The sequence below is a fragment of the Hypomesus nipponensis genome, chromosome 23 (assembly GCF_054491055.1).
Source record: "Hypomesus nipponensis isolate SF chromosome 23, ASM5449105v1, whole genome shotgun sequence".
In the NCBI taxonomy this organism is placed as follows: domain Eukaryota; kingdom Metazoa; phylum Chordata; class Actinopteri; order Osmeriformes; family Osmeridae; genus Hypomesus; species Hypomesus nipponensis.
The window spans coordinates 17,659,516-17,686,644 of record NC_140383.1 but is presented as its reverse complement, the minus strand read 5'-3'; the positions used below and the strand labels follow the sequence as shown (position 1 = coordinate 17,686,644).

The 27,129-nt window shown below is 43.5% G+C and overlaps 2 protein-coding genes across 2 annotated transcripts in view; one reads left to right on the top strand and one right to left on the bottom strand.

The window, feature by feature from the left end:
• Positions 1–18,919, top strand: part of pms1 (PMS1 homolog 1, mismatch repair system component) — a gene marked incomplete at its 3' end in the record, with an annotated part of 147,613 nt that extends 128,694 nt beyond the window's left edge. The window contains 2 exon segments of the mRNA XM_084688535.1: positions 18,414–18,605; positions 18,738–18,919. Of these exon segments, the coding sequence (XP_084544661.1) occupies positions 18,414–18,605; positions 18,738–18,919 (374 nt within the window).
• LOC146234445 (uncharacterized) lies at positions 736–5,499 on the bottom strand. Its single transcript, XM_084689257.1, has one exon. It carries the CDS (start codon positions 3,783–3,785, stop codon positions 1,623–1,625), a length of 2,163 nt encoding a protein of 720 aa, XP_084545383.1. The 5' UTR covers positions 3,786–5,499; the 3' UTR covers positions 736–1,622.
• Positions 18,920–27,129: the final 8,210 nt, after the last annotated feature.

Below are 27,129 nucleotides of genomic sequence, written 5' to 3'. Positions count from 1 at the left end.
TTTCGGGTATTTAACTAAATTGTCAAACAAATTCCTCTGACGTTCATATAGTTTAACTTACAGAAACAAGTTATACCTTAAAATGTAGGAAAACTTGTCCTCTTTCAGCCAATGTAACTACTAAAGAGCTCACATATACAGATTTTCAGCTTTGATCCTTGAAGCGAGAGCAGCCTTTCAAATTCTCTCACTAACTTCAATGGAGAGGTGGGTAAAATTCTCAGAGAATTTCGAAAGTAGACATGTTTTTAAACTGCCGGTAGAGTCCTATTCCTGACCGCACAGACATATAAAGGACATGTCTGGTTTCGGGAGAGTCTTGGGTCTCGGAAAATATCCACATTTTTTGGATTGGATGTATAGTTTTGCGTCTGATTAACTTGTTTGAGGTGTGGATGCTAGGTAAATGTTTTTTTTTTTCTCTGACCAGCTCGTTAGCGAGCACAGCTGCTCCGTTGCCGTCACAACCAAACAAACACACACCAGGAAACCAAAAGGAACACGTTTTCAAAACTGCAGGTAGAGTCTATTTCTGACTGTACAGACATATAAAGAATATCTTTGGTTTAGGAAGAGTCTTGGGTGTGATGAAGAAAGTGTTTTGTCCGTCTCTTCATAAACGGAGTGACTAAGTTCAGTTGAGTTCTGGATTTCAATAAGTATTATCAATCTGCAGATTGGGAGAGAAAATCGGACCTCTGACCATAAATGACAACACAACACCAGGCTTAGGTCTCAATCATGTCTCTCTCAGCCCTGAAGGCTGGAGGACCATCTTTTATAGGGCACAAGAATGTAAACATAGATAGTGACAGTCAGGCAGTAATGACGTTACAACAGTCTCAGAGGAAAAGATTCACAGCTCCCAACACATGACCACTCAGCCTAGAGAGTTCATAGTTGGAGCTCTCCTTGTAGCCATAACAAGGAACATTTAGCCAGCACTTTCTCCTGACCCCGAACATCTATTAACCCTGACACATAGACACAATCTACTCTTATTAATAGCAAGCTTACATGAGAACATACTAACTAGTATCCAATGACTAGTTCTATTGATTAGTGAATAATGTAAGCACACAGGAAATCGCAATTTCTTCCACAGTCCCCCCCTTTTGACGTTTAACGTCAACACAACAACTGTTTATCTGGGGCCTGCTATGGTGCCTTACATTTCATAAGTTTTATAACATTTCAAAACCTTAACAATCAAACAATACCGTATCTGTTACTACCCAACGCAGCATACATGATTATAGGATTTAAAAGTATTACGTAGTACCCAATCATAGGTAAAACAAAATCAATGAAGTGAACAGCATAATGACAGTTCATCAATGATTCTAGAAACATAGGCATATTTCTCTGCTGGACATACCCCCTGGTCATGCTTTCGTGAGCTCAACACAGCAGGGTATCGATCAAACACTGTTCATTAAATTCAGAGTATTTCAAACAGTATTAAAGTAATAAAGTAACCACCTTTAATTATTGTTAACTAATCTGTGGTCAAGGACAGATCTATTCACATTGCATACAGCATTGTATATCAGTTGGAACATAGAAAGGAGCCAAATGGCCATCTTTATTACAATGGCAAAGTAGACACTTGGTACTAGAGATTAAATATCAGACATTTCAATCATTCCCAGGGCAATAAAGTAATCATCAGTCTTGCTTGCTTTTGTCTGTGGCTTGATTTGGGCTACCATAATCTTACTGGCAGCCTTCCGAGAGCCCACTGCACAGCACTGTACACAGCAGGCAGTACACATCTTCCAAGCACAAACCACAATCAGCACAACAACGATTAACATGCCCAATCCAGTGATTCCCATTTGAATGATAGTCGAAAAGAAACCCCCCACAGAGGAGGTCAGCCAATCAGCAAAATTCCAAGGTTCAGGTTCCCCCAAATCGGAAATGATCTCTTTAATGTGCGCAGCCATATTTGTGATATTAGCAGATTCATCTGGGATAAAAGTACAACAGTCATGACCTATCACAGCACATGTACCTCCCTGAGCTGACAACAGATAATCCAGTGCCATCCGGTTCTGCAGCACTACTTGTCTCATAGCCTTCATCTCATAAGCAACCGCAGTTAAGGCGTCGGCTGTCTCATTACCAATGGACTCCAACCCTACTGCTAAGCTCCTAATATCTCTAAAAGCAGTGATAATACCATACGCAGGGAGAATGGCAGCTGAGAAACGTGAAAAGTGGTTGTGCACTATTGATTCCAAGTGATGTGATCCCAGCTTCTTAGCATCTGCATTAACAATACTTCTCTTGTGGCGGTGCCACCAATGTTTTGGCAAGGGGTGCAGGGGCAACCCATCTACAGGTCTGAGGGCTCCTACAATAAACCCAAGGTAACATGTTCCTGACCAGTTGGCTGGCAGAAAATAATAAGCCCTGTTACCACATACCCACATGGTGCCATTGTTAGCTGCATGAGGAACCCCAAATGGATCTGTTGTAATACTTATCGGTCCACCTTTAACAGGCAAATCAGACAACTTTGTATAAGCATATGTCGACACAGTATGATTACACGTGCTGTTCCCCAATGCCCTCCCTGTCCCGTTATGAGTCACACATAACCACGCCTGTGGAGCATAGGCTAACCACAATGGGGGCGAATAGGTAACTCCTTTAGGAATGTGTCGCTTGTGTACAGTAACATTTTTCACATTCAACCCGATACACTGCCAACTCCAGATCTCACACATATCTGCCTTAGAGAGTGGGACCGCTATCCAAGGATAGGTTCCTGCATGTTGGGGAATCATACCACACACCCAACAAGACCCATTTCCTCTCATTTTCCGTGCAGTCATTTTGGCGGTTCTTAGGAAGGTGTTGGCGAAGTATTCAGTCTTCATGTGTACTCCAAGGTGATGGGTGTCAATGTTCAAATCAGTTTCTTTGGGAGCATGTAATATTGACTCTGGTAGTGGCTCATGTCTGCGATATCTGTGGACTCGTGCGTCCGTTATCAGTAAATGTCTGTCAGGTGTGTGCGTCAGTTTATCTGTGGATATCATCTCTCGTCGTAGCTCAGGCAGCGGGCTCGGTTTCCTTGAAACAACCGAGGTCCTCTGCCTCAGTATCCTCTCGTTCCCGTTCTGGGTGCTGTCACCTGCTTCATGTAGAGGCCGGAGGAAGACTGAAAGTGTCTTCCCCTCTCCAGGCTCCTCTCTCTGGTTTCCTGTCTGGGTGCTCTCATCTGCTTCATGAATCACACATGGGGGAGAGAGGCATGGTAGCAACAGCAGCCCCTCTCTGGCTTTCACCACATGTGACTCACCTTTTGACGTCTTCAACACCTCCGGGTGGGTGCTCTTTGGGACCTCCGTCTCGGCGCCCCTGGATTGGAGTGCTGGACGGCAGGGTCCTGGTTCTGGCTCAAATCGGTCCGCTGGACTGGAACCTGCTCCCGAATCAGCCGCTGCGACCGGGTCTCCATCCCCCTTGGTGTACTCCCGAAGGAGCAGCCCAGTGGGGATGAGACAAATGGCAAGTTGGAGCAGGCACCATTTGGAGGTGCACCTGCTCCTCCACCGGCCCCTTGCTCTCCGTTGGGACCCTCCAACGTGTTGTTCGGTGGAGGGGCCGTTTTGCAGTGTGTCGCATGGATCCATGTCGGACGACCCTCCACTTTCACCGCTGTGTGAGTCACCAAGAGAACCAAGTATGGACCGGTCCATCTCGGTGAGAGGGCAGTCCTCCGTTTGTGCACTTTCACATACACGTAGTCTCCCGGTTGATAGGGATGACATGGCTCCCCAGCAGGTTCAGGCAGGGCAGCTTTCACCTGTGAATGCACAACCCTGGCTGCTCTAGTTAGGGCGTAACAAAAGTTTAACATTGTATCATCCATCTGGTGGATATTCATCTGTTTCAATGATAGTGGGGGAGAGACAGGCAATCTCATGGGTCTCCCTAAAACTATCTCGTGTGGAGAAAGTCCATTCCTCCTTTGGGGAGTGGACCTCATGGCCATAAGAGCTAGTGGGAGTGCATCAGGCCATTTTAGGCCAGTCTCTTCACATATCTTGGCTAGTTTGTTTTTCAAAGTTCCATTTTGCCTCTCCACTGCCCCCGCAGACTGTGGGTGGTAGGGACAGTGGAAATGCTGGTTGATCTGGAGCGCTTTACAAAGTTCCTGAACAATCTGACCTGTGAAATGGGAACCTCTATCACTGGACAGTCTTGTGGGGATCCCATATCTACAGATCACATCTCTCATGAGAATCTTGGCTACCGTGGTAGCATCCGCTTTCCGACATGGGTAGGCTTCTACCCATTTCGAAAACATGTCAACAATTACAAGTACATACTCAAAATTACAACACTTGTTCATCTGAATAAAATCAATTTGTAAATGCATAAAAGGACCACTTGGAGGTGGGTGGGCTGCGTCTCTTCTCTTTGGTCCCTTTCCGGGATTATGCTGCTGGCAGGTATGACACTGAGCACAATGTTGCTCAGCCTTTGTGGAAAAACCAGGTGCAAACCAATCAGTATTTACTATTGAGACCATACCCCCCTTGCTCGTATGGGCACAGCCGTGCGCCATGCGAGCCAACCAAGGGAACAATGCACGTGGCGCCACCACGCGGCCGTCGGGGTGGCTCCACACTGCTGAAGTAGGATCTTTCACACAGCCTACGGATAACCAACCATCCCTCTCAGTGTTATCAGCAGCGGCTTGAAGGTCCGCCACATCATGAAAAGAGGGAGTGTGTGTTTCCGGTTGCTGAGACACAGAAAAAATAGAGACCTGGGACACATCAGAGGATTTGGCCGCAGCCTTTGCTGCTAAATCAGCTTTAGCATTTCCTCTTGAAACATCATCTGTATTGTTAGTATGAGCCTCACACTTAACAATAGCTAGCTTTCTCGGTAGTAGTATTGCAGATAACAAATTATCAATCATCTTTCCATTCTTGATTGCTCCACCTGAGGAGTTAATGAAACCCCTTTCTCGCCATATGGCACCAAAATCGTGAGTAACTCCAAATCCATATCTTGAGTCGGTGTAAATATTTACGATCCTTCCTTCTGATAAACAACATGCCCTTGTCAGAGCAAACAACTCGGCTTGCTGTGCAGTGCATTGTGGAGACAGTTTACCAGATTCGAATGTCTCACTGTCCGTGCAGACCGCATATCCAGAGTTTAGAGAGCCATCCCATGCTCGGGACGAAGATCCATCTACGTACAACACAAGTTCAGCATTTTCCATAGGTTTGTCAAACAAATCAGGTCTGGGTGTTAGCACTTTATCGACAACCATCTCACAGTCATGTGGTTCACCATCATCAGGGGTGGGCAACAATGAAGCTGGATTTAACGGGGAGCATCTATGGATTGTAATGTTACTTTGAGTCAACAAAATCAGTTCATACTTTGTAGCTCTGGTGGCTGACAGGTGTTGAGTTTTGGTGCGTAACAGAAGAGCACTTACTGCGTGAGGAACCATCACTGCCAAGGGCGACCCCAGCACTATATCTGAAGTTGCTTCCACACATGTTGCCGCAGCACCGACTGCTCGTAAGCACGGGGGAAAACCTGCTGCCACAGTATCTAAAGACGAACTCACATAGGCGATAGGCCTCCTAAGATTACCATGCTGCTGGGTCAGTACACCCTGGGCAAACCCTTTGGCCTCGTGGCAGTACAGTGTGAATGGCTTGGTGTAGTCCGGCAGACCGAGGGCTGGCGCCTGGGCCAAGGCCTGTTTGAGAGATACAAATGATTTATCAGCTTCAGTGTTCCACAACAAATGAGTATCAACCTGGCCCTTCATTAAATCAAGGAGAGGTCTAGCCAACAAAGCATAATCAAGGATCCATTGACGACAATACCCCGCTGAACCTAGAAAAGACTTTAGTTGTTTTGCTGTTCTAGGCTTCGGTATCAACCGGATGGCCTCCACTCTATCAGGAGTCAATAGCCGCTCTGTACCTTTGAGTGTATGGCCCAGATACTTGACCTCCTCGGACCATAACTGCAGTTTTGCCTTTGAGGCCTTGTGGCCCTTGTCAGCCAGTGCCTGTAGCACAGCAATAGTGTCCTGTTGGCAGGAGGCAAGGTTCTTAGAACATATCAAAAGGTCATCAATATACTGCACCTGAGTAGAGCCGGCTGCTAAGGTGACATCCTGGAGGTCCTCTCGTAAGGCTTGACTAAACAACGTAGGTGATTCGGTGTACCCCTGTGGCAGAACTGCAAACTTATACTGGACCTGGCGAAACGTGAATGCAAACAGATACTGGCTCTCTTCTGCAATGGGAACAGAGAAAAAGGCACAACATAAGTCAATTACTGAGTAATGAGTTGTGTCAACTGGAATGCAGCTGAGTATGGTAACAGGGTTAGGCACGACAGGATGTGTTGGGATAACACATGCGTTGACTGCTCGCAAATCCATAATAAACCTCCAAGTGTTTTTACTGGCCTTCTTCAAAGGGTAAATTGGGGTATTACATTTGCTCTTACAACATACAATGATTCCTTGTGCTAACAATGATGCAATTACTGGCTCAATTCCCTTTTCTGCGTCCTTACTGATAGGATACTGTGGTTTGTTCGGCAAAGGTTTTCTGGGATCTACAGTGATAACTACTGGGATAGCGTTCTTAATGCGTCCTACATCATTTGCATGCTCAGCCCATAACTGCTCGGGCACTGCTGCTAATAAGGCTGCATCCGTGGTGGAACGCTCTGAACAATCTCTGCAGTCCACCAATGGATCTGTGTGGGAATACAGAATGTGATAGGCCAAGTGTTCCTTTTCCTGAGGAATAGATAAGAACACTCCATCAGTAGTGCATTTAATGTCACAATTCAGTTTGCACAACAAATCCCTTCCCAAAAGATTTACTTCACACCCCGTAGTTAAAAGAAACGCATGCTCATCACTCAATGGACCAATATCAACTCTTAACGGCTTGCTAACCACTGTTTGAACAGGAATCCCAGATACCCCCACTGCATTGACTGTGTGTCTTGATTTTGGAAAATTTGGATAGTTTTGTGCTGCAATAACAGATCTAGTTGCTCCTGTGTCTATCAGAAAAGGAAGGTCTCTGCCTTCCACCTTCAACGTAATCATAGGTTCATTATCACTAGACACAGTTACTACCGGCATACATGTTGATGTTTCGAGTCCTAGGCCTCCCTATTGTTGTTGCTGTCTCTGACCTTGCGGCGGCTCGAACGGCTCAGTATCAGGCCAAGTCAACTGTCTCTGTTGGGGGTGGTGATTCTGGGGCTGTGAAAACCCATTGTACTCAAGGCGATACTGTTGGTTAGGAGGGGACTGGATCCCATACAAATGCTGGGTCTTTTTACCAAACTGCGCATACGTCTCAGGGCACTGGTGGGCCCAGTGACCTTTCTTCCCGCAGCGTCGACAAACATCCTTGCCCATTTCATCTGTCTGTCTCCCCCCCTTCGAGTTTCTCCCTTTTCCTTTACCTTTACCTTTACCCTTGAATCCTTTTTCCTGTTGTTCTAAAGAGCTTATTTGCAAAGCCATTAGTTTCTCAACTTTCTTTCCTGCATTTGCCTGCATTAATGTAAAATTATGCTTTGCATAATCCATAATCATATCAACTGTTTTGTTCTCCCAATGCAGAACTTGTTTCTTAACTTCTACCTGGAGTTCAGGGAGCAAACCACACATGAACACATGACAAAGTGGCACAGGGGAAGCGGCCGCAGTAAACCCAGAGTGTTTGTCAAATATCTTAGTAAGCCTTTCTAGGTAGTCTGTAGGTTCCTCGTCTTTCCTCTGTTTACAATCATACACTTTATTCCAGTCCAGAACACCAACTCCCATTTTTGGTATTACAGCTATCAAACGGCGTTTAAGTGCTTCATATGGTGCATTTTCAAGTTCAGCGTTTGGTGCAGGCCAAACTAGTTCTGCGTTATCCTCATCAGGAATCAATGCTTTCAGTTTTCTCAACACTCCAGGCTGGAGTGCTACCTCTAACAATTGATTCAAATCTAGAAAAGTAGGTCTGTGTGCATTGATAGTTATTTGCAGCTCTCTAATACATTTTGCTGGGTCTTCTCTTATGTCAGGGAAACCCTTACCTAACTCCCTCAGCTCAGTCACTGACCACGGGCGATAAAGGTACACAGGCTGTAATGCATCAGGACCTGGATAAGCTCGCATAGGGTACATGGGCACTGGAGGGTCTAACTGGTCAGTGTTACATGTCTTGCGTGTTTGATATGTATGGGGCTCTCTTTCTTTGCTTGAGTTACGTGAACCCCGAGCTGATTGAAAACCCCGACCTCTAGAGATTGCCCTCTCTATTTCTCGCCGTGGGTCGCTGCTCAACTGTCTCAATTTCGTCAGCAGGGCTAGTTCATCTTTAGTTAGGCCTACCGGATCAATCACATCTGTGGTGCTTGTAGCACCAAGTAACCCTTCAACCTTTTCTGGTAGTTTCTGTGCTGGCTGCTCCTGACCCGATGCTTCACCTAACAATGCATTTTCCCTGTCTCTGGCTCTCCTTTGCATAGCCACAGTCATAGCAACAACATCATCTTCATCTTCGGTAAATAAGCTACAAATCTTAGGTAGTGGTTTTCCTAGGGAATTTGCGCTACCTTCAGCCTTTTTCACGACTACTGACTTCTCACAATTTGTTTTCGCACTAGTCTGTTCACGCAACTCCATGTTAGCATGTTCAAGCAATGTCTCGAGTTCCCTCACTCTCCGAAATTGTTCAGTCTGATCACGTTTTAACAATGACTCCCGCATCTTCTGTTTCTCAAAGTGCTCTAGCTCGATTCTAGCAGTCTCTTGTTTGTCTCGCTCGAAACGTTCCAACTCTTTCCTAGCTTCTCTATCAGAATCAGTTTTAGCTTGTTCGGACCGTATTTTCTCAAGATAGCCAACTCCACGTCGTCTCGTAGCTTCAGTTAACCATATCATAAACATTGGCCAGTTGACAAAATGTTTAGTCATCCGACTTGTTTCCTTGTCTTGCAAAACCACTTTTAAGCTCTCCAATACTTTTACGTCAAATGTTCCCTCCAACGGAAAACAATGTGTCGGGTCATGATTAGTCCATGCATGCCATTTCTCAACGCTTGACACTGCTTGAATTCCATGTAAATCAAACATATACCGCGCTGGACTATTCTCAGGTAACAACGTCTCTATTGCTTTCGTATTGGACGCTAGATTACCCATACTGAATTACAATGTAGGCTATCTGTAACGAATCTCATAACGGTATGAAACCAACTTAATTGATTTACTGCAGCAATAATCAGACAGCACTTTAGAACAGTCACACAAACTCTTAAGAATAAACTACAAGAAGTGTGGTGGTGGTGAACTACAAATATGGCCTTTTCAAGCCAAAGTATCCTCGCCTTCCGGCGCTCGATCATGGGACGCGCATACAAAGACCCGACTCTTTGGGAACGCGCATACACTCATTTCCAAAACTCCGTTACCTCATGAGTAACAAAATAACCACAATTTTGTGCTTAAAAAAAACGAGTTAAATCATATAGGCTAACTGCCAGTCTATATTTCCCTTAGTGTTTGATTGTGTCCCTCGCTGATCATCAAGTGCCAAGATTGTCAGTTAACCTCCTAACTGTCCCTTTTACATTGACAAAGTATCCCTAACTTGTTTAAAACCCACTTTACCATTAAAAGTCGGTCTCTCGCATAAAGCCTTTGACCCTAACACATTATGACCGCCCACCTACTGTGCTTGGTCTAAAGGAAGAAAAACCCAAACAACACTTAATACAGTTACAATTCAAACGAAATAAAATCCCAATAAGATCTCTGTTCAAAAGAGAAAATTTTTAACATGCATTGAAAATAACATTTCCTTGTTTGGTTCACCCCTGGTCTGTATCTGTAAAACCATAACTCTCTGTTAACAGATCCTTTACCTCAGATCAAGAGTATATGGTCCGTATTCTCTGTTAACAGATCCTTTGCCTCAGATCAAGAATACAGATATGTTACATACTTTTTCAATACTTCCCGCGACCAGGGTTCTTGTACGCTATCAGAGTTTGCCAACTCTGACCAAGACAAAGTAAAAATAGCAAGTCAAACAATGACCCAAATTTACTAAACCAAACTCTACCTAAACTAAAACCTTCTATTATCTTCCTCCTGTTGAGGCCTAGCAGACTCTGCTCTGCTAAGACCAGGCTCCCAACTGAACGTCACAATAAAAAAAGGGTTCTTAAATTGTTTACGTTACCAGTATCGCAGAGGGACAGCAGGCGCACCAAGCACAAAGCAGTCCGTGAATGGGGTTTTTTAGAAAAAAGGATCCCCTTACCTTTTTGGTTTTGCGCGTCACGGGTTCTGCTTTATACTGGTGCCGCCGTGGGTCTCTCCTGGATCTGGTTCTGCAATCCTGCTGCTCGACAACGCCAATTGATGAAGAAAGTGTTTTGTCCGTCTCTTCATAAACGGAGTGACTAAGTTCAGTTGAGTTCTGGATTTCAATAAGTATTATCAATCTGCAGATTGGGAGAGAAAATCGGACCTCTGACCATAAATGACAACACAACACCAGGCTTAGGTCTCAATCATGTCTCTCTCAGCCCTGAAGGCTGGAGGACCATCTTTTATAGGGCACAAGAATGTAAACATAGATAGTGACAGTCAGGCAGTAATGACGTTACAACAGTCTCAGAGGAAAAGATTCACAGCTCCCAACACATGACCACTCAGCCTAGAGAGTTCATAGTTGGAGCTCTCCTTGTAGCCATAACAAGGAACATTTAGCCAGCACTTTCTCCTGACCCCGAACATCTATTAACCCTGACACATAGACACAATCTACTCTTATTAATAGCAAGCTTACATGAGAACATACTAACTAGTATCCAATGACTAGTTCTATTGATTAGTGAATAATGTAAGCACACAGGAAATCGCAATTTCTTCCACAGGTGTCGGAAAATATCCTTATTTTTTGGATTGGACGTATAGTTTTGCGTCTAGGTTAACTTGTTTGAGGTGTGGATGCTAGGTAAATGTTGTTTTTTTTCTCTGACCAGCTCGTTAGCGAGCACAGCTGCTCCGTTGCCGTCAAAACCAAACAAACACACACCAGGAAACCAAAAGGAACACGTTTTCAAAACTGCAGGTAGAGTCTATTTCTGACTGTACAGACAAAGAATATTTTTGGTTTAGGCAGAGTCTTGGGTGTCGGAAAATATCCTTATTTTTGGGATTGGACGTACAGTTTTGCGTCGAGGTTAACATGTTTGAGGTGTGGATTCTAGCTAGATTCCACAACTAGGCTAATAACGGTTGGACTTTTTTTCCACAATCGACCAAATTGGCCAAACAAGGTATGTAGCTACATACCTACATACAGCTTGAAGTGTACATAATCTAGCTAGATCGTTTTTATTTTAGCAAGTTTTACAGAAATCTGCAAACATCGAGGCTCGACTGACATAGCTGACTGTCACAAACAGCCAAACCAGGGCTGGGGTGTTTGCTGCAGCTGGCGTTAATCCTACGAACAAACGCTTTGTAACAGGACGTTTTTACTTTTAATTGACGATATTGAACACAGATGTAAAGTAACTTGTGTTTACTCTAAATATCTTCGTTTTCAATTTGAAGTAGTAGATCTACTTATGTAGGAAATCTTCCATTGCATCCTCTCTCTGGGTTCACGCCTTAGGTTATTATTCAAGCCTACGGTGTTAATGCATACCACTTTGACACAATTGCAAGAAATTATCCGCTGGTTAGATGTAGCATGATCTTGTTATTTACGTATAAAAAACTCACCAGGGACAACGACAACATCGGCAACACTGCACTATGAATTGTTATTCTGATGTAATCTAAAATTAAGTGATTGAACAGGACTGGTTGTGCAGGCACGCATGATTAGTTTCTCCTCCGTCTTGAACCTGAAACCTAGATTGTAGGTTAGAAATGTTACTGCTAATTACCAACGGTTGCTACGTTTTTCCGGCAAGTTCAAGTCATTCCAGTGTTGTCCTTTTACCTTTAAATTCGTTCAACCCAGACTTCAGCAACTGGGTTTCTGCAAAATGTTCACATTTTCCTGCAGCTCATCTTTCAGAAATTCTCCCCATTTTGTTTAGCATTTTTCTTCACTTTTCTGCCTTCAACTTGCTCCAGGTCCTTTCAAAAATACCTTTCACAGTGGTACCTTCCAACTGCCAGTACTTTTGCATTTTTCTTCTCTTTTCTGTACTTTTCTGCCTTCATCTTGCTGCAGGTCCTTTTTAACATACATTCAGGCCTTTTGAAACTCCAGTATATAATTTTCTGCTAAATGTTCACATTTTTATGCATTGTTACTCTTCTTTCAGATTGTTTTCACTTTTTGTTTGCATTTTTCTTCTCTTTTCTGCCTTCATCTCGCTGCAGGTCCTTTCTAACAAACATTTCAGGCCTATTGAAACCTGAGCAAATGACTTTCTACTAAATTGTCAAATTCTTCTAAATGATTTATCTTTTTGAATTTTTCTTCTCTTTTCTGTAGTTTTATGCCTTCGTCCAGCTCCAGCCTCTATTTAAAATACCTTTTGGTCACTTTGAAGCTTCAGCTTATAACTTTCTGAAAATGTTCACAATTTTCAGCTTTTTTAGCATTGTCAGCTATCCCCATTCAGTTTTTCAGCATTCTCACTGCTGTTTTCAGAAAACAGCCTTTTCTAGTTATTGTGAGAATGCTGTAAGCAAAACTATTGTTTTTCTGTTTCTCTTTATTATTCCAACTTCTTAGTTCTTCCGTAGGTTTTTTGGCCTTTAACTAGTCCTGCATACTTTCACGATTCCTGCAATTTTGGTATCAAAACGTTCAGCTCCTTCAGGAGATGATGGCTATGACTTTTGGTATTTCTCACTTTTATACTTTTTAGACAATTGAGGTTTTTGTGCAAATTATTCTCCCCTTAAAAGTAATGGTAAGCTCCTTCTTGGTTGAGCAGCCAGCAGAGTGGCACACTCAGCTGGCTGCTCTTTTACTGATTGTTTGAGGTGCTCTTTTACTATTGTTTGAGGTGTGGATTCTAGCTAAATGTGTCATTCTCGAGTACAGCTGCTCCATTGCAGTGGCAACCAAACAGACACGCACCATTTAGCAGAATTGGGTAACGTTTTGGAAACTGCAAAAAGAGTTGTATTTCTGACCGCACAGACACATAAAGGATATCAATGGTTTCGGCAGAGTCTTGGGTCTCGGAAAATATCCGTTTTTTAGGGGATTGGACGTGTAGTTTTGCGTGTAGTTTAACTTGTTTGAGGTATGGATGCTAGGCAAATTTCTGTTATTCTCGACGAACCAATAAAGTTCATCATTCATCAAACCCGATTATTAGCAATTGTCGGTTCATGCCAATAATACAATTACTCCGTTTACATGTGTAATTTGTTATGCGATTACTCAATAAACACGTCTACATGATTCTTTTTTATTAATCGTTGTATGCTTCACGGACGAAACTTGCACCATCATCCTTCTGCAACAAAGTGTCTTCTTGTATCGGCCCTACTGCTGTATGTTTGAATCCTACTAAGAAAGCCGAGTAAATGCACTCAATGTTAGGCTACATCTGCTACTGCTATTACTATCTCAACTATATTTTCAGCTGTTAAAACGATCATATTCTTGTTATGACTAGCTAGCCTACTTCTTCTCTGTTTAACAGTTGAGCTTTCAGCTTCTCCCTCATTGTAGGCTATTTTAGCTCTTAGCTTTGTTAGATCATGCAGTTCAGCTTCCACACTGCCTCTTTTGTGTGACTCACACATTTTTGAAATTCATTTCAGCTTTCAGCTTGCTGGTATTTTCTCATTTCTGTATTTTCAGCAATATTTTTTTTTAAATATATAATAAAACAAACGTTCAGCTCCTTCAGGAGATGGGTGCTGTGTTTTGGTATTTCTCCCTTTTATACTTATACTTATACTCCCTTTTTTAAAATGTTAAGGTTTTTGTGCAAATTATTCTCCCTTTAAAAGTAATGGTAAATCCTTTCAAATCATTAAAAAAGCTTCCTCTTTCAAACTTAACTTCTTCAGCATACTTTCAGTCTTCCTCTTTCAAACTTAACTACTTCAGCATACTTTCAGATAGAGACACCATTCAACCTTTAAAATGTTCACAAGACATTCAGCTTATAACTTTCTACTAAATTTGCACTATTTTCAGCTTTTTTAGCATGGTCAGCTATCCCCATTCAGGTTTTCAGCATTCTCAATGCTGTTTCGCAGGAACAGCCTTTTCTAGTTATTATTTATTTTCCCACCCCTAAAACTTTGTCAATATTTGGACTACATAGGCAACCTAGGTGTCAAAAGTTTCGTCTTGGTAGCGATTGAGTTGCTTGTATCGGGATTTACGTTCCGTTGCACGGTTTAGTAGAAATTACGTTTTTGTGACGAAAAGTGAAGCTAACGGTGGCTAACTTGCTAGCCACAGTCACTGACGCCACTAACGTCACTAACGTCACGAAAACTCGCGTGACTATCTCTAGCAGAACATTAGTTTATCAGCTGTTAACTTCTGGGAGATGGCTAGGCTTAGGCTAACTTCTTTACAGCAAGGCAGCTGCAGAAACGCCACAAACAAAGAGGCCTGGGTGATAACTATTTGCTCATTTTACTTTGTGATATGACACACAATTGTGATGTGTAATGTACAATATAAGGTAATATTATTAAGGAAGTACATCTACTTTCGGAAACGGTAGTCTACAATTTCACTGAAGCATTCGCATCATGACATTAGCCTCTGTTGCCCGGGCAACACATACTGCGGTCTATGATGCATCTGTTTTCAATCGTTAAAATAAACATTCCTCACAAATACATTTTTGTTGTAGGATTTACTATGACATTAGATTACAACTAAACGATTTGTTGGTGAAATTATCATTACCTGTGGTTTTAAACCAGTGTAGCTCACTGCAACGCTGTACTGTAGCATAGTCTCTAGAAGAACGCTAGTACAGTAGCGTTAGCTAAAAAAAACATCTCCACAGCTGTTAACAGCTCGTAGGATGTCAAACTGCGGCTCATGTTCGGCACTACCCCTTACTTCAAAATTATTTCAATAGGTGAACCTATCTGACTAGTGACTACTAACCTGAACTCCATTGCCACAGCCTAAACTTTGTCAATCTGTTCATGAAAATAATTCATTTCAGCCTAGACCGTACAACGGAAGTAACGTTAAATCGAATTAAACCAACACAATCGCTACCAAGACAGTAGTACAGTACTAGTAGCCTACAATTTACCAGGGCAGCTTCTCCACACAGCAGGTCTATATTGCATTTTGCCTTGTTACTGACAATGATCGCTACCACTGACATGTTTGTGAATGAGTGATTTCCCGTTTATTCACGTTTTTGGGGGCATATTTTCAGTTAGCAGATGGTACTATTTTAATCGCGATTCCATCTGAGATAGCTACTGCTGGTAACGTCGTTGTTAAAATAAGCTTCAAAGGGGGTTCTTTATTAATGAATGAATGCAATATGAGTAGGCTAAATGCCTGAAAATATCACGAGAAGGGAAAAACTTGCAATGACATTTAAGTCATAGAGATTAGGTCAATTTTTACACCGGTCTGCCAAATGTTTTTGTTTTACATTGTGATATGAAACACGTTTGTGAAATGTAGCTAACTAGCTAAATATGATAGCTCTATAGCTACTACGCTGATATTATTAGAGCTAAGCTAGTACATCTACTAGCAAACAGTGGTCTGCTATTTCACAGAGGAGTTAGCTCTAGCTGTTACCCCAGCTAACACAGTTACGTTGCCCTTACGTTGCCGCAACGTCACTCGTTGACCAAACATACGTGTTGCGGGACCGTGCATCTGTGGGGCGCCAGTAGGTTGCCGCAACGTCATCTTGTGACGTTGCCAGTCCGTAACCGCAACGTCGTGGCAACGTTATTTTCCGACGTTGCCAGTCCGTAACCGCAACCTCCTAGCAACGTAACTTTCCGACGTTGCCAGTCCGTAACCGCAACGTTATTTTCCGACGTTGCCAGTCGGTAACCGCGACCTCTTTGCAACGTTGTTTTGTGACGTTGCCAGTCCGTAACCGCGACCTCCTAGCAACGTTATTTTCCAACGTTGCCAGTCCGTAATCGCAGTACAACGTTGTCCATGGGACCAAAAAATAACGTAACCAGCCGATCAAGGTACAACGTCGCGGCAACGTTGCCCACGGACCTAAAAATGACGTTACCAGCCGACCAAGGTACGACGTCGCGACAACGTTGTCCACGGACCTCAAAATGACGTTACCAGCCGACCTAGGTACGACGTCGCGGCAACGTTGCCCATGGACCTAAAAATAACGTAACCAGCCGACCAAGGTACGACGTCGCGGCAACGTTGCCCACGGACCTAAAAATGACGTTACCAGCCGACCAAGGGACGACGTTGCGGCAACGTTGCCCACAGGTCTAAATATAACGTAACCAGCCGACCAAGGTACGACGTCGTAGCAACGTTGTCCATGGGACCAACTGGCAACATTCCCTTTATAACGTTGCCACAACGTTGCCACGACGTTGCCAGAAGGTAACGTTGCGGGTTACCAACTGAGCACCTACTGGCAGCGTTGCCGCAACGTCATGTGTTAGCTGGGACCCCAGCACATCTGCTAATATCTGCAGTGTTACCAAGTGTTAGACCTAGCTACAGCTAACTTGCTACCTTGTTAGTCTTCCGTTCCAGACCTCTTCTGGGAGGTACTGTACAAATCGTCCAGCCACCAGCTAGTGCCGTAGTGGTAGCCAGTTAGCTAAAAAAAATCTAGCTAGTCTAGTCAACTTTGTTGTCTTTGGTAGAATACAAAGTGATTATTTAAAGTCAAGTAGCTAAGTGAAATGTTCGGTTTACACATAACAACAGACCAGGATGGTTTACAAAGATGCCTTTTCCATTCATACGTCTGAGCTTGCTTTTAAATAACAGAAAACATTAATATATGGAGTTTAGATGGTTTTATGAATCAATAAGTCCTACACCAGCTTGCGATCTACTTGGGTCGGGAGTCGGGACCCACCACTTGAGAAACACGGTCCTACACATAATTAGACTAACTGTAATATTGACGTCCCATAGCCTACAATTGACCCTTTAAATATAGCAAAGATGGGTATTGATTTTTTAATCCTTAATGTATTGTGTAAAATTAGCTACATTATGCTGATGTCTTTCTAAGCCGGTGCAACAGGTGCCCTGAGAGGATTAAGGAGTTGAAGAAGCAGATGCTGTGTCTTCCTCTTCTTGGGCAACCAACAAGTTGTTTATCTGATTACAATTTAATAAGTTACCTAGCGCTGCATCTTCATGAGCTACATTTGGCCTCCTTCTCTTCCAACCAACCAGTATCACCTCTCCTCCATCTGAGTGATGCATGTAATTTTTACAAACTTATTATCAAGGGAACACAATGGTCAGAACTGCAGTCATACACTTATGCTTTTTTAAATATGTAAACACCAGAAGACTATGGGCAGCTGGGGCAGCCGCAAGCACACCCTCACAATTTCCCCAGAAATGGTATGCTCTCTAGTTAAACATTTGCTTCACGTGCGCAGAAATTGCACGTCACCTTATCGGCCAGGTACAACAATGTCGTGCAGATATTATCATGCATCCCTAATAAAGATTTTTGTTCATCGACTGTGTGTGCAATGCTTGATAGATTAATATTTATGACAAGCGTCACTTTATTCACCGTATCACCTTATTTCCCAATGACCCATCCATTTCAGCCACTAGATGGGGTTAACTCAAACACGGGAGAATGAGAAAATTGCAAACCTAAATAAGCTCATTTTGGCTCCTATTGTTCTGTGATATGGTTTTTTGTTCTTACGTGGAAGTCTAAGAAACAATAAGATTTTTTTTTTAAGTTGACTTAAACTGTACAATTCCGTATTGACATTTACATGATATATACAATACATGATATTTATTGATATTGTGTTTGAGGGTAAAAAACCATATACAAAGGGTTTGACTTAAATTAAACTGCAAATCCTATTATTACCACCGTCTCACCATGTTGCTGTTCGGCTACCATGCCGCTTCATATTGTTGTATATCATACATCAATCATCACATTGGAAGAGTTGTTAAATAAGGAAATTATATTTGATAAATAAAGTTATGTAAAATAAATCATGCCTTTATAAATATATATGATTTTTTATCCAAGAAGAGCAGGTACTTTTTACGCCCAAAATGTTAAGGGTGTGTCATCGTAGATCACCAATGTCAAATAGCTTAATGAAAAATGTGCTTATATGTAGGCTTCTAACCTTCACTACCTATCCAGATCTTCTCCACCTGCCCTCTCTCTTTCTTTAGGGCTCTGGAACTGCCAGTCTGCTGTGAACAAGGCACACTTCATCCCGGCGTTTGCATCCCAGGCTTCTCTTGATGCCCTTGCACTGACAGAGACGTGGATCCGCCCAGAGAACACTGCAACTCCAGCTGCTCTCTCCGTCAACCACTCCTTCACTCACTCACCCCGCTCAACCGGACGGGGTGGTGGGACAGGTTTGCTTCTTTCCCCTCATATTAAATACACATCCACACCACTCTCCTTTACTGCCAAATCATTTGAACACCATTATGTGATGATAACTAATCCTATCAAAGCATGCTTAATTGTTCTTTATCGCCCGCCAGGACCGCTTGCTGACTTCATGGAGGAGCTGGACATGCTCCTCAGCGTCATCCCGGATGATGGAACCCCCCTGATAGTCCTTGGGGACTTCAACATCCACCTCCAGGGAACGCAGGCTGTCAACTTCTTGTCCCTCCTGACCTCCTTTGACTTGACGCTGCTGAGCACACCAGCGACCCACAAGGCAGGCAAACAGCTAGACCTCATCCTGACACATAACTGTATCACTGACTTAACCTCTGTAACCCCACTGCACATTTCTGATCACTTCTTTATCAAATTCTCTGTCTCTCTCCCTCCAACCCCTCCTACCTCCCCTCCCCTCGTAACTTTCCGGCGCAACCTCCGCTCCCTATCCCCCTCCCATTTCTCCTCGGTTGTAACATCCTCCCTCCCTCCCATTGACGAGTTCTCGTCCCACCCCACTAACACTGCCACTGAAACCCTGTTAACCACTTAAACTGCATCACTTGACTCTCTCTGTCCCCTGTCAACCAGGCCTGCGCGATCTTCTCCCTCCTGCCCGTGGCTTACGGATGTTATTCGTGAAGAGCGGTCCACCCTTCGAGCAGCTGAGAGGAGATGGCGCAAGTCCAAAGACGGTCTGGACCTTGATAAGTATCACTCTCTCCTTAAATCCTTCTCTTCTCACATAACTGGTGCTAAATCCCTCTACTTTCTTAACAAAATTAACTCTGCTTCAAACCCCCACAAACTTTTCTCTACCTTTTCCACCCTTCTTAACCCACCCCCCCCCCCTCCACCCTGACAGCAGACGACTTCTCCTCCTTCTTTGAGGAAAAAGTCTCAGACATTAGCAGTCGGTTCCCTAAACCCACCTTTCTTACCCCCTCACCACTCATGACTGACCCAACTAAATGTCTAAACTCTTTTTCTCCCCTGTCCGAGTCAGAGCTCTCTGACCTCATTCTCTCTCATAGCCCCACCTCCTGCCCCCTTGATCCTGTCCCCTCCCCTCTCTTTCACACCATCTCCCCCATTATCATAACTTTTCTGCTCCATGTCTTAAACTCCTCTCTTACCTCTGGCACCTTCCCCTCTGCCTTCAGACAGGCCAGAGTTACCCCTCTACTCAAAAAACCCTCCCTTAACCCTGCTGTCCTCCAGAACTACAGACCGGTATCACTGCTACCCTTCTTTTCTAAAACAATTGAACGTGCTGTATCTAACCAACTGTCTAACTTTCTCTCTCAGAACAACCTGCTTGACCCCAACCAATCGGGCTTCAAGACCGGCCACTCCACAGAGACTGCCCTCCTTTCAGTCACCACTGCCCTCCAGTCTGCCAGAGCGGCTTCAAGGTCATCTGTCATCATTCTGCTGGACCTTTCTGCAGCGTTTGACACGGTTAACCACCAGATCCTGCTTTACAGACTTTCTGAGATGGGCAACACTGGCACTGCACTCCAGTGGATCTCATCCTACCTCTCGGGAAGATCCTACCAGGTCTCCTGGGGAGGCAAACTGTCTGACCCACACCAGCTCTCCACCGGTGTCCCACAGGGCTCCGTCCTTGGACCCCTCCTCTTCTCTCTGTACACCACCTCACTTGGACCAATCATCACCTCCCATGGCTTCTCCTACCACTGCTACGCCGACGACACCCAGCTGTACCTGTCGTTCCCCCCGACCGATCCGGGGATCTCAGCTAGGATTGAAGCCTGCCTCGCAGACATCTCCGCCTGGATGACCGAGCACCACCTCCAGCTGAACCTCGCCAAAACTGAACTTCTCATCATCCCGGCTAAACCCTCCATCTCCCACGATCTGTCAATCACCCTGGGATCAGCGACGGTGACCCCCTCATCCTCTGCCAGGAACCTCGGGGTTACCATGGATGACGAGCTCTCCCTCACGGGCCACATCGCCGCAGTCTCCCGGTCTTGTAGATTTACCCTCTACAACATCCGGAAGATCAGGAGATACCTGTCTGAGCACTCCACCCAGCTGCTAGTCCAAGCACTGGTCCTCTCCAAGTTGGACTACTGCAACTCGCTGCTCGCTGGTCTCCCAGCATGTGCAACCCGCCCTCTTCAGAGGATTCAGAACGCGGCGGCCCGCCTGGTCTACAATCTACCCAGACGCTCCCATGTTACCCCGCTCCTCATCTCTCTCCACTGGCTACCCATCAACGCCCGTATCAGATTCAAGACCCTGGTACTGACCTTCGGAGCAGTGAACGGGACTGCACCCGTCTACATCAAGTCTCTCCTGCAACCTTACACCCCCACCCGTCACCTACGGTCTTCTTCAGACAACCGCCTGGTGGTCCCACTGCTCAAGACTGCCCGGTCCCAACACAAGCTCTTCTCCTGCCTGGCCCCCCAATGGTGGAACCAGCTCCCCACCTCCATCAGGGACACTGACTGTCTCCCCACCTTCAAGAAAAGGCTCAAGACGCATCTGTTCCGGGAGTACAACGGCACTTAAGAATTCTTGGCTGGACTTGTCAGTTAGTTTCCTCCAGGATCACAATGACTCTTATTAAGTGACTCATTGCTCTTTTAGATTAGATATAACGAAGCTAAGTCTTGTACTCGCTGTGAAATATGTTACTGTTGATTGTCTTCTACAGGTACAGTCCTGCACTTTTGTGGTTCATGTTGTTTTAATTTGTAACTTGTATAACTGCATGCTCTTATGGGTCTTCCCTTTTGGCACTTGTTTAGCTTTTTCACAAAGTATGCTTCATGTTTTTGGCTACTTGCAATGTTTGGGACAATCTCGTTGTTATGATCAGTGACCTATGCTCTTTTGTAAAGCTCTCTCTTGGAAGTCGCTTTGGATAAAAGCGTCTGCTAAATGAATAAATGTAAATGTAAAATGCAGAAAACCTGACCTCTGGTGCTGGAGAAAGTGCATGGACAGCTGGGTCTAAACAAAAAACGTGCAATTTCCTCAATGTTTTAATTACATACTCCCCTACCATGTCTCCCATAAATATTTACACTGAATCTAAAAGCAGAGAAAAGTGAAACACAATAGCTCATCCTATAATAATATTATAGTTAGCACAGTGAAAAGTCAAGCCGTACACAGCACAGGTTTTGATGGCCTCTACCATGACTCTACAGATGGCTTAGTCATTGCTGCATGGTGAAGATTCTGTGAATTGCCTCTTGGGGGGGGGGGGGGGGGGGGCTACAACTCAGGTTGCCATTTACTTGATCCACTTTTCTGCTTTGACTCTTGTTTGAAACTTTACTTCGAGGTGTCTGTTATGTGCGTCGCTAAAGCACTCATGTCAAGAACAGCTACCACTGCAGAATATGTCCTGTACATGCTGTCTCTCGCCCAGGGGGGCATATGAGAGTAATTAGGGAGGATCAACTGATGAAAATGTTTTGCCCATGTGACCAGTCACTTTAAAAGGTCGCTCTGGATAAGAGCACCTGATAAATGACTACATGTAAATGTATTACAGGATTTGCCATAACTTGTGGCAAATGTGCAAGGCCTAACCATCTCATGTTGTATAATGCATGTCCACCTTAGGCTACAGGATCTGCCAAAATATTGTCATGATAGTCTTTAATATTATGTCACTTCTCCAATGTGCAAGGCCTACAACTCTCAGGTTATGTTCAACTTCAGTAACGGTATACTTCTTTCACAGCAACCAAACTCCATCAACAAAGTAATCAAATAAAAAATAAAATACCATGAACTATATTTGACCTTGCTACTTCATTTTTGGCTTTGCAGTGAGAAATCTCTGCATGGTGCCCACTATTTAAAACAATACAAGACAAAATATGTATGCGTCCCCTTATTTCACTACAGGGAATTGGGATGTGGGGAATACATAACAACAACATAGTGGGTTATTCAATTGAATGTCCTTGCATCAGGTGTGTCACTCAGGGGACCAGCATTGAATCCCTCATCTTCCATCTGTTTCTGTGCTTTTTCAAAACTATGTATTTACTGCTGGACTGGTAACATGTGCAGCAGCAGTGGCCTCAAGGTTAGAGGCCAGACCTAGTGGCTGACAGATTTCTGGAGTGAACCCTGGTTAATTGGTTGATTTGAATGCCTTTGGATAGGACACTTTAATACCAGAGGGATACAACTTTTCTTCCAGGCAGGCATTGCTCTGTGGCTGACCATTTGTGTAGATGTGTGTGTCTGTGTTTCAGCAATGTAAAATGATACAATTGGCAAAACTGAGCAGTAAAGGAGTTATATAAATCTTCAGCTGTGGTGGTCTATTGGTTGGATGCTCGGCAATGGGGACTGTACACCAATACTGCCTGAGAAGCGCAATTACGTGTTTCAGGAAAGTTGTATAATTTGGGCCAACTCTTCATATGTATCATTAGACTGATACTGCAGGACAATTCGCAATTATCCTACCCTACATCTTCCTGGGTGAAATAAATATAATAAAGAATGTTCTCTAGCCTTTTGTCCACAGTTTGCCATAAGGCATAACGCCTCTCGACAATAGTATCTACAGGGTTTCCATTCAATACAAGTAATTTATTGTGCTAGGAATGAGACTATGTTTGCCTAAACATAAATTATAGGTTAATAAAGCCAAAGAGAGAGTGCTGAGCACATACATACTAGACGCTGCCAAGTTCCACACGCCTCATATGTTTTTATTATCTTGCCCTAGCGGCAGTACTGAAAGTATGTTGTATGATAATTGAAGGTTTTAAATTTTGTTTGTTTTAATAATTGCCCCAAATGAGGGTGACACCTTGCCTTTGCGAGTATGACAGTGCTTTTGCGGAGTGATTTAAAACATTTAAACTCACTCAGAGCATAAGCACTAAATCCAAAAGCAAGATAATTAACAATGTCTGGGTATGTTTGCAGTCCTGGGACAATTCTAGCCTCTGGGGTCAATAACTGTCAACCAGAAAAGACTGTTACCTCACAACCTTTAAGTCAAGGTTTGATTCATCTCCATCTACTGTATAATAGACCTTAGGATCCTCAGATAACATCTGCTGTCAACAACAATTTGTTATTTGCTCTCTGGATGAAAGATAAGACTGGATGGTATTTGTAGAGAAACTGAGAAAAGGTTGAACTGTGCATGTTACAGCAGTCAGATAGACTCTGGAGAACTGCAGCTGCCAATGACATTCCGCTGCTGACAAGTGAGGAAGTGAGAGTAAGAGAACAGAATCCACAGTCCACTTGACGCTGTCATGGGACTGGATGCTTTTTGTTGGGCCCAGGATTCCCCCAACATCTGGGAAATGTGGGAAGGGGACACCCTATCCCCGACAAGGCAAAAAGCCACAAAATATGGTTGGCAGCCGGGTATAGTCAAAAACATCTGGACTCTTAGACAAACATACATGGGGCACTGATTTTGACAAATAACTCTTCTGGAGACACATTATCACTCTAACAGTCCTGTCTGTGTTTAGGAAGGACTACCTGTTGGTGCATGGCATTACAGTGATAAGCTGAATGTGGCCGTCAAAATGTAAACGGATGACAACCGTTTTGGTAACAGTATAGTCAAAATTATGCCAGAAAAGACCAAAAGCTGATTAAGTATTATTAATAGGGCTGTGAAATGATTAACAATTTTAATCAAATTAATCACAGGTTTCTGTGGATTAATCATGATTAATTACATATTACCGGGTTTCCGAATTTTGTCATTAGTGTGCATCTTTGATTTTACGGTACCTTGATGTTCGAGTCACCCGTTGCCACTCGCAAAACTTTGGTGAACCTCTCGTCATCAACAATTTCAATCGGTCTACAGCTTTTTGCAATACATTTGGCAACTGTGCTAGTCACCTTGTCACAGGCAGACTTAGTGAGGGCCCTACGCTGTTCAGTGAGGGTGGTTTGGCGCATTCTACTTGAACTCCCCTCACCATCCAAAGCATGCTTCGCGTTGAGGTGGTATAGGTTACTTTAGGCTGGTGTTGCTTCGGTGAAACAATAACATTCAGTCATTTAGCATTCAGTCATTTAGCAGAGTGCTCAAGCACTCCTAATATTTTTTTAAATATATTGTTTATTATCATTTGATGCAGGTAGTTCATGAAGAAAGGGACATCCTTAGTTTTTTCATTCAATATTTTGCATAATAATACATAAATGTATTAATTGTTATCCAGTGAAATTAGGGATTTATATTAGCAAGGGGGTTTACGTTTAGCACTTTTGCAAGGCACTGTATTCATGTCACATTCTCATTGGGGGCTGAGCACCCCTAAAGGTCTGATCCTAGAATCGCCCCTGCAACGCACCATATAAGCTTGAGTTGAAATACATTATTTAATGTGACATTACGTGCTGTACATGCAAGTCTTAGCTAAATGACTTAATGTATGATGCACTTTTCGATCAGTCCTCCGACACAACAACACGATACTTGCCGAGTATAACAGCGCAACAGCTCAAACACAGGCAGGGATACAGAAGCAACGCTAGTGCTAAATAAGTATTTAGCTGCTAGGCTCCATGACGCCGGGTAAGAAGGGCTCGTGAAACTGCTCACCAAAAGAACGAAGGGGCACCCATTTGTCTGGCAGATTAAGACATGTTCGTAGGAACCTAGCTGGTTTATAAGTACCTACCGAAAAATAGCCTAAACTTTCCTAGACTTTAAGGTACGGTACTAATGCTGAAGGAAAGCTGATATCGCTGTCTTACTAGAACGTCGTATCTATGCGTTGTTGCTAACGTGTGCTGACATTGTGCACACCCAATGAATTCAAAATTTGTAGGTCGCACATGCGCGAGTGCTTGTAAAAAATGCTCTGGAGCCCTGCCGCAGAGTGTGCATATCACTTTGGTTTTATTGGATGTTCCATCTTAGTTTTTTCTTTCTCATCCAGAAGTTGCAGATTGGGTGGAATTGTGGTTATATTACATTAAATGCGTTAAACAAAAATAACAAATTAATCCTGTAATTTAATCATAACGCGTTAACGCGTTATTTTTCACAGCCCTAATTATTAAATATTTTTTCCATATATTATTTCCATGTTTTTTTGTTAGTTAAAGTTCCACTTTAAATATAGCTTCAAGCAGCGATGCGGGTTCATCCACAAAATGGCAAAATATTATAAACATGTACACTGTAAAAGATCAAGAGTTGGACAACAAAAGAGCAACAACAGGCTGAATGGGGATTTGAACTCATGAGCATAAGGTTACAAGTCAGTCTCTCTATCTTCTCTGCTACACACCAACTGTTGAGAGGATGATGTTGAACTGTTGTATGAATAGAAAGGGCAGAGTATTAGCTTCAGGTTTTTCCTGCATAGAGAAAATGTTGGCGCGCGCCAAAGCTGTTTTCCCGAGCGCCAATGACAAATTCCGAGCGCCAAAGGCAAAAAAAGTCTGCATTGAAGAAAATAAAAACGCGAGCAATGCATGTCAGCTAATATGTTCTCAACTGAGTATGTTTCAAGTAGGCTACAGCCGAACCAGGCTTTTGATCAATAGTAATCGAGTTGATAAGCGTGTCTTCTTGTCTGATCAGCACGCAACTGTGAGGTGAGAATCGACAGTGGCCACTAAACTGTCGTTCCGCTGCAAGGTCCACCCCGACGTGCACGAATACACCTGTACAAATGCAAATGAAATTTCCACTCAAAATCCTGGCAAAAGTTTGATTTACGATTTCAAACGCAGCCCCCATTGGTGTTCTTAACCTGGAATAATAATATATAGTGCAGTGTTTCCTCTATGGCAAAATTTCTGCCGCCACAGTATCAGAAACCAGGCTGTACAAAATGTTAGAAATCACGAGTGCAATGCATGTCAGCGAATATGTTCTCAATAGTATGTTTCAAGTAGGCTACAGCCAAACCCTCGTTCTGTTTTGAGCAATAGTAATCGAGTTGATAAGCGTGTCTTCTTGTCTGATCAATACGCAACTGTGAGGTGCGCGAATGGACAGAGTGGCCACTAAACTGTCGTTCGGCTGCGAGGGCCAGTCCGATGTGCAAGAATACATCTGTACAAATGCCAATTAAATGTCCACTCAAAATGCTGACAAAAGTTTGATTTACGATTTCCAACACAGCCTCCATTGGTATTCTTAACCTAGAATGATAATATATAGTGCAGTGTTTCTTCCATGGCTACATTTCTGCCGCCACGGTATCAGAAATCAGGCTGTACAAAATTTTAGGCCCTCTATCAGCAGTGATTGTTAATGCATGTTGGAGAATTGCACGGACACGCGCTTCACACCGCAGTTGAGATTGCATATGTGCGTCCTTGAGAACTGTAAGTCGTATAACTAAGTTCATTTAAGCCTGTTATTGTATAAGTCTATAGTTCTTACAAATTTAAATCAAGTTAACTGGTGATTGTTGTTTTTATTCTTCCCCCTGCTAGCTGATAACGATTGCTGCCCTTGCTCAGGTTTGTAGTTTAGGT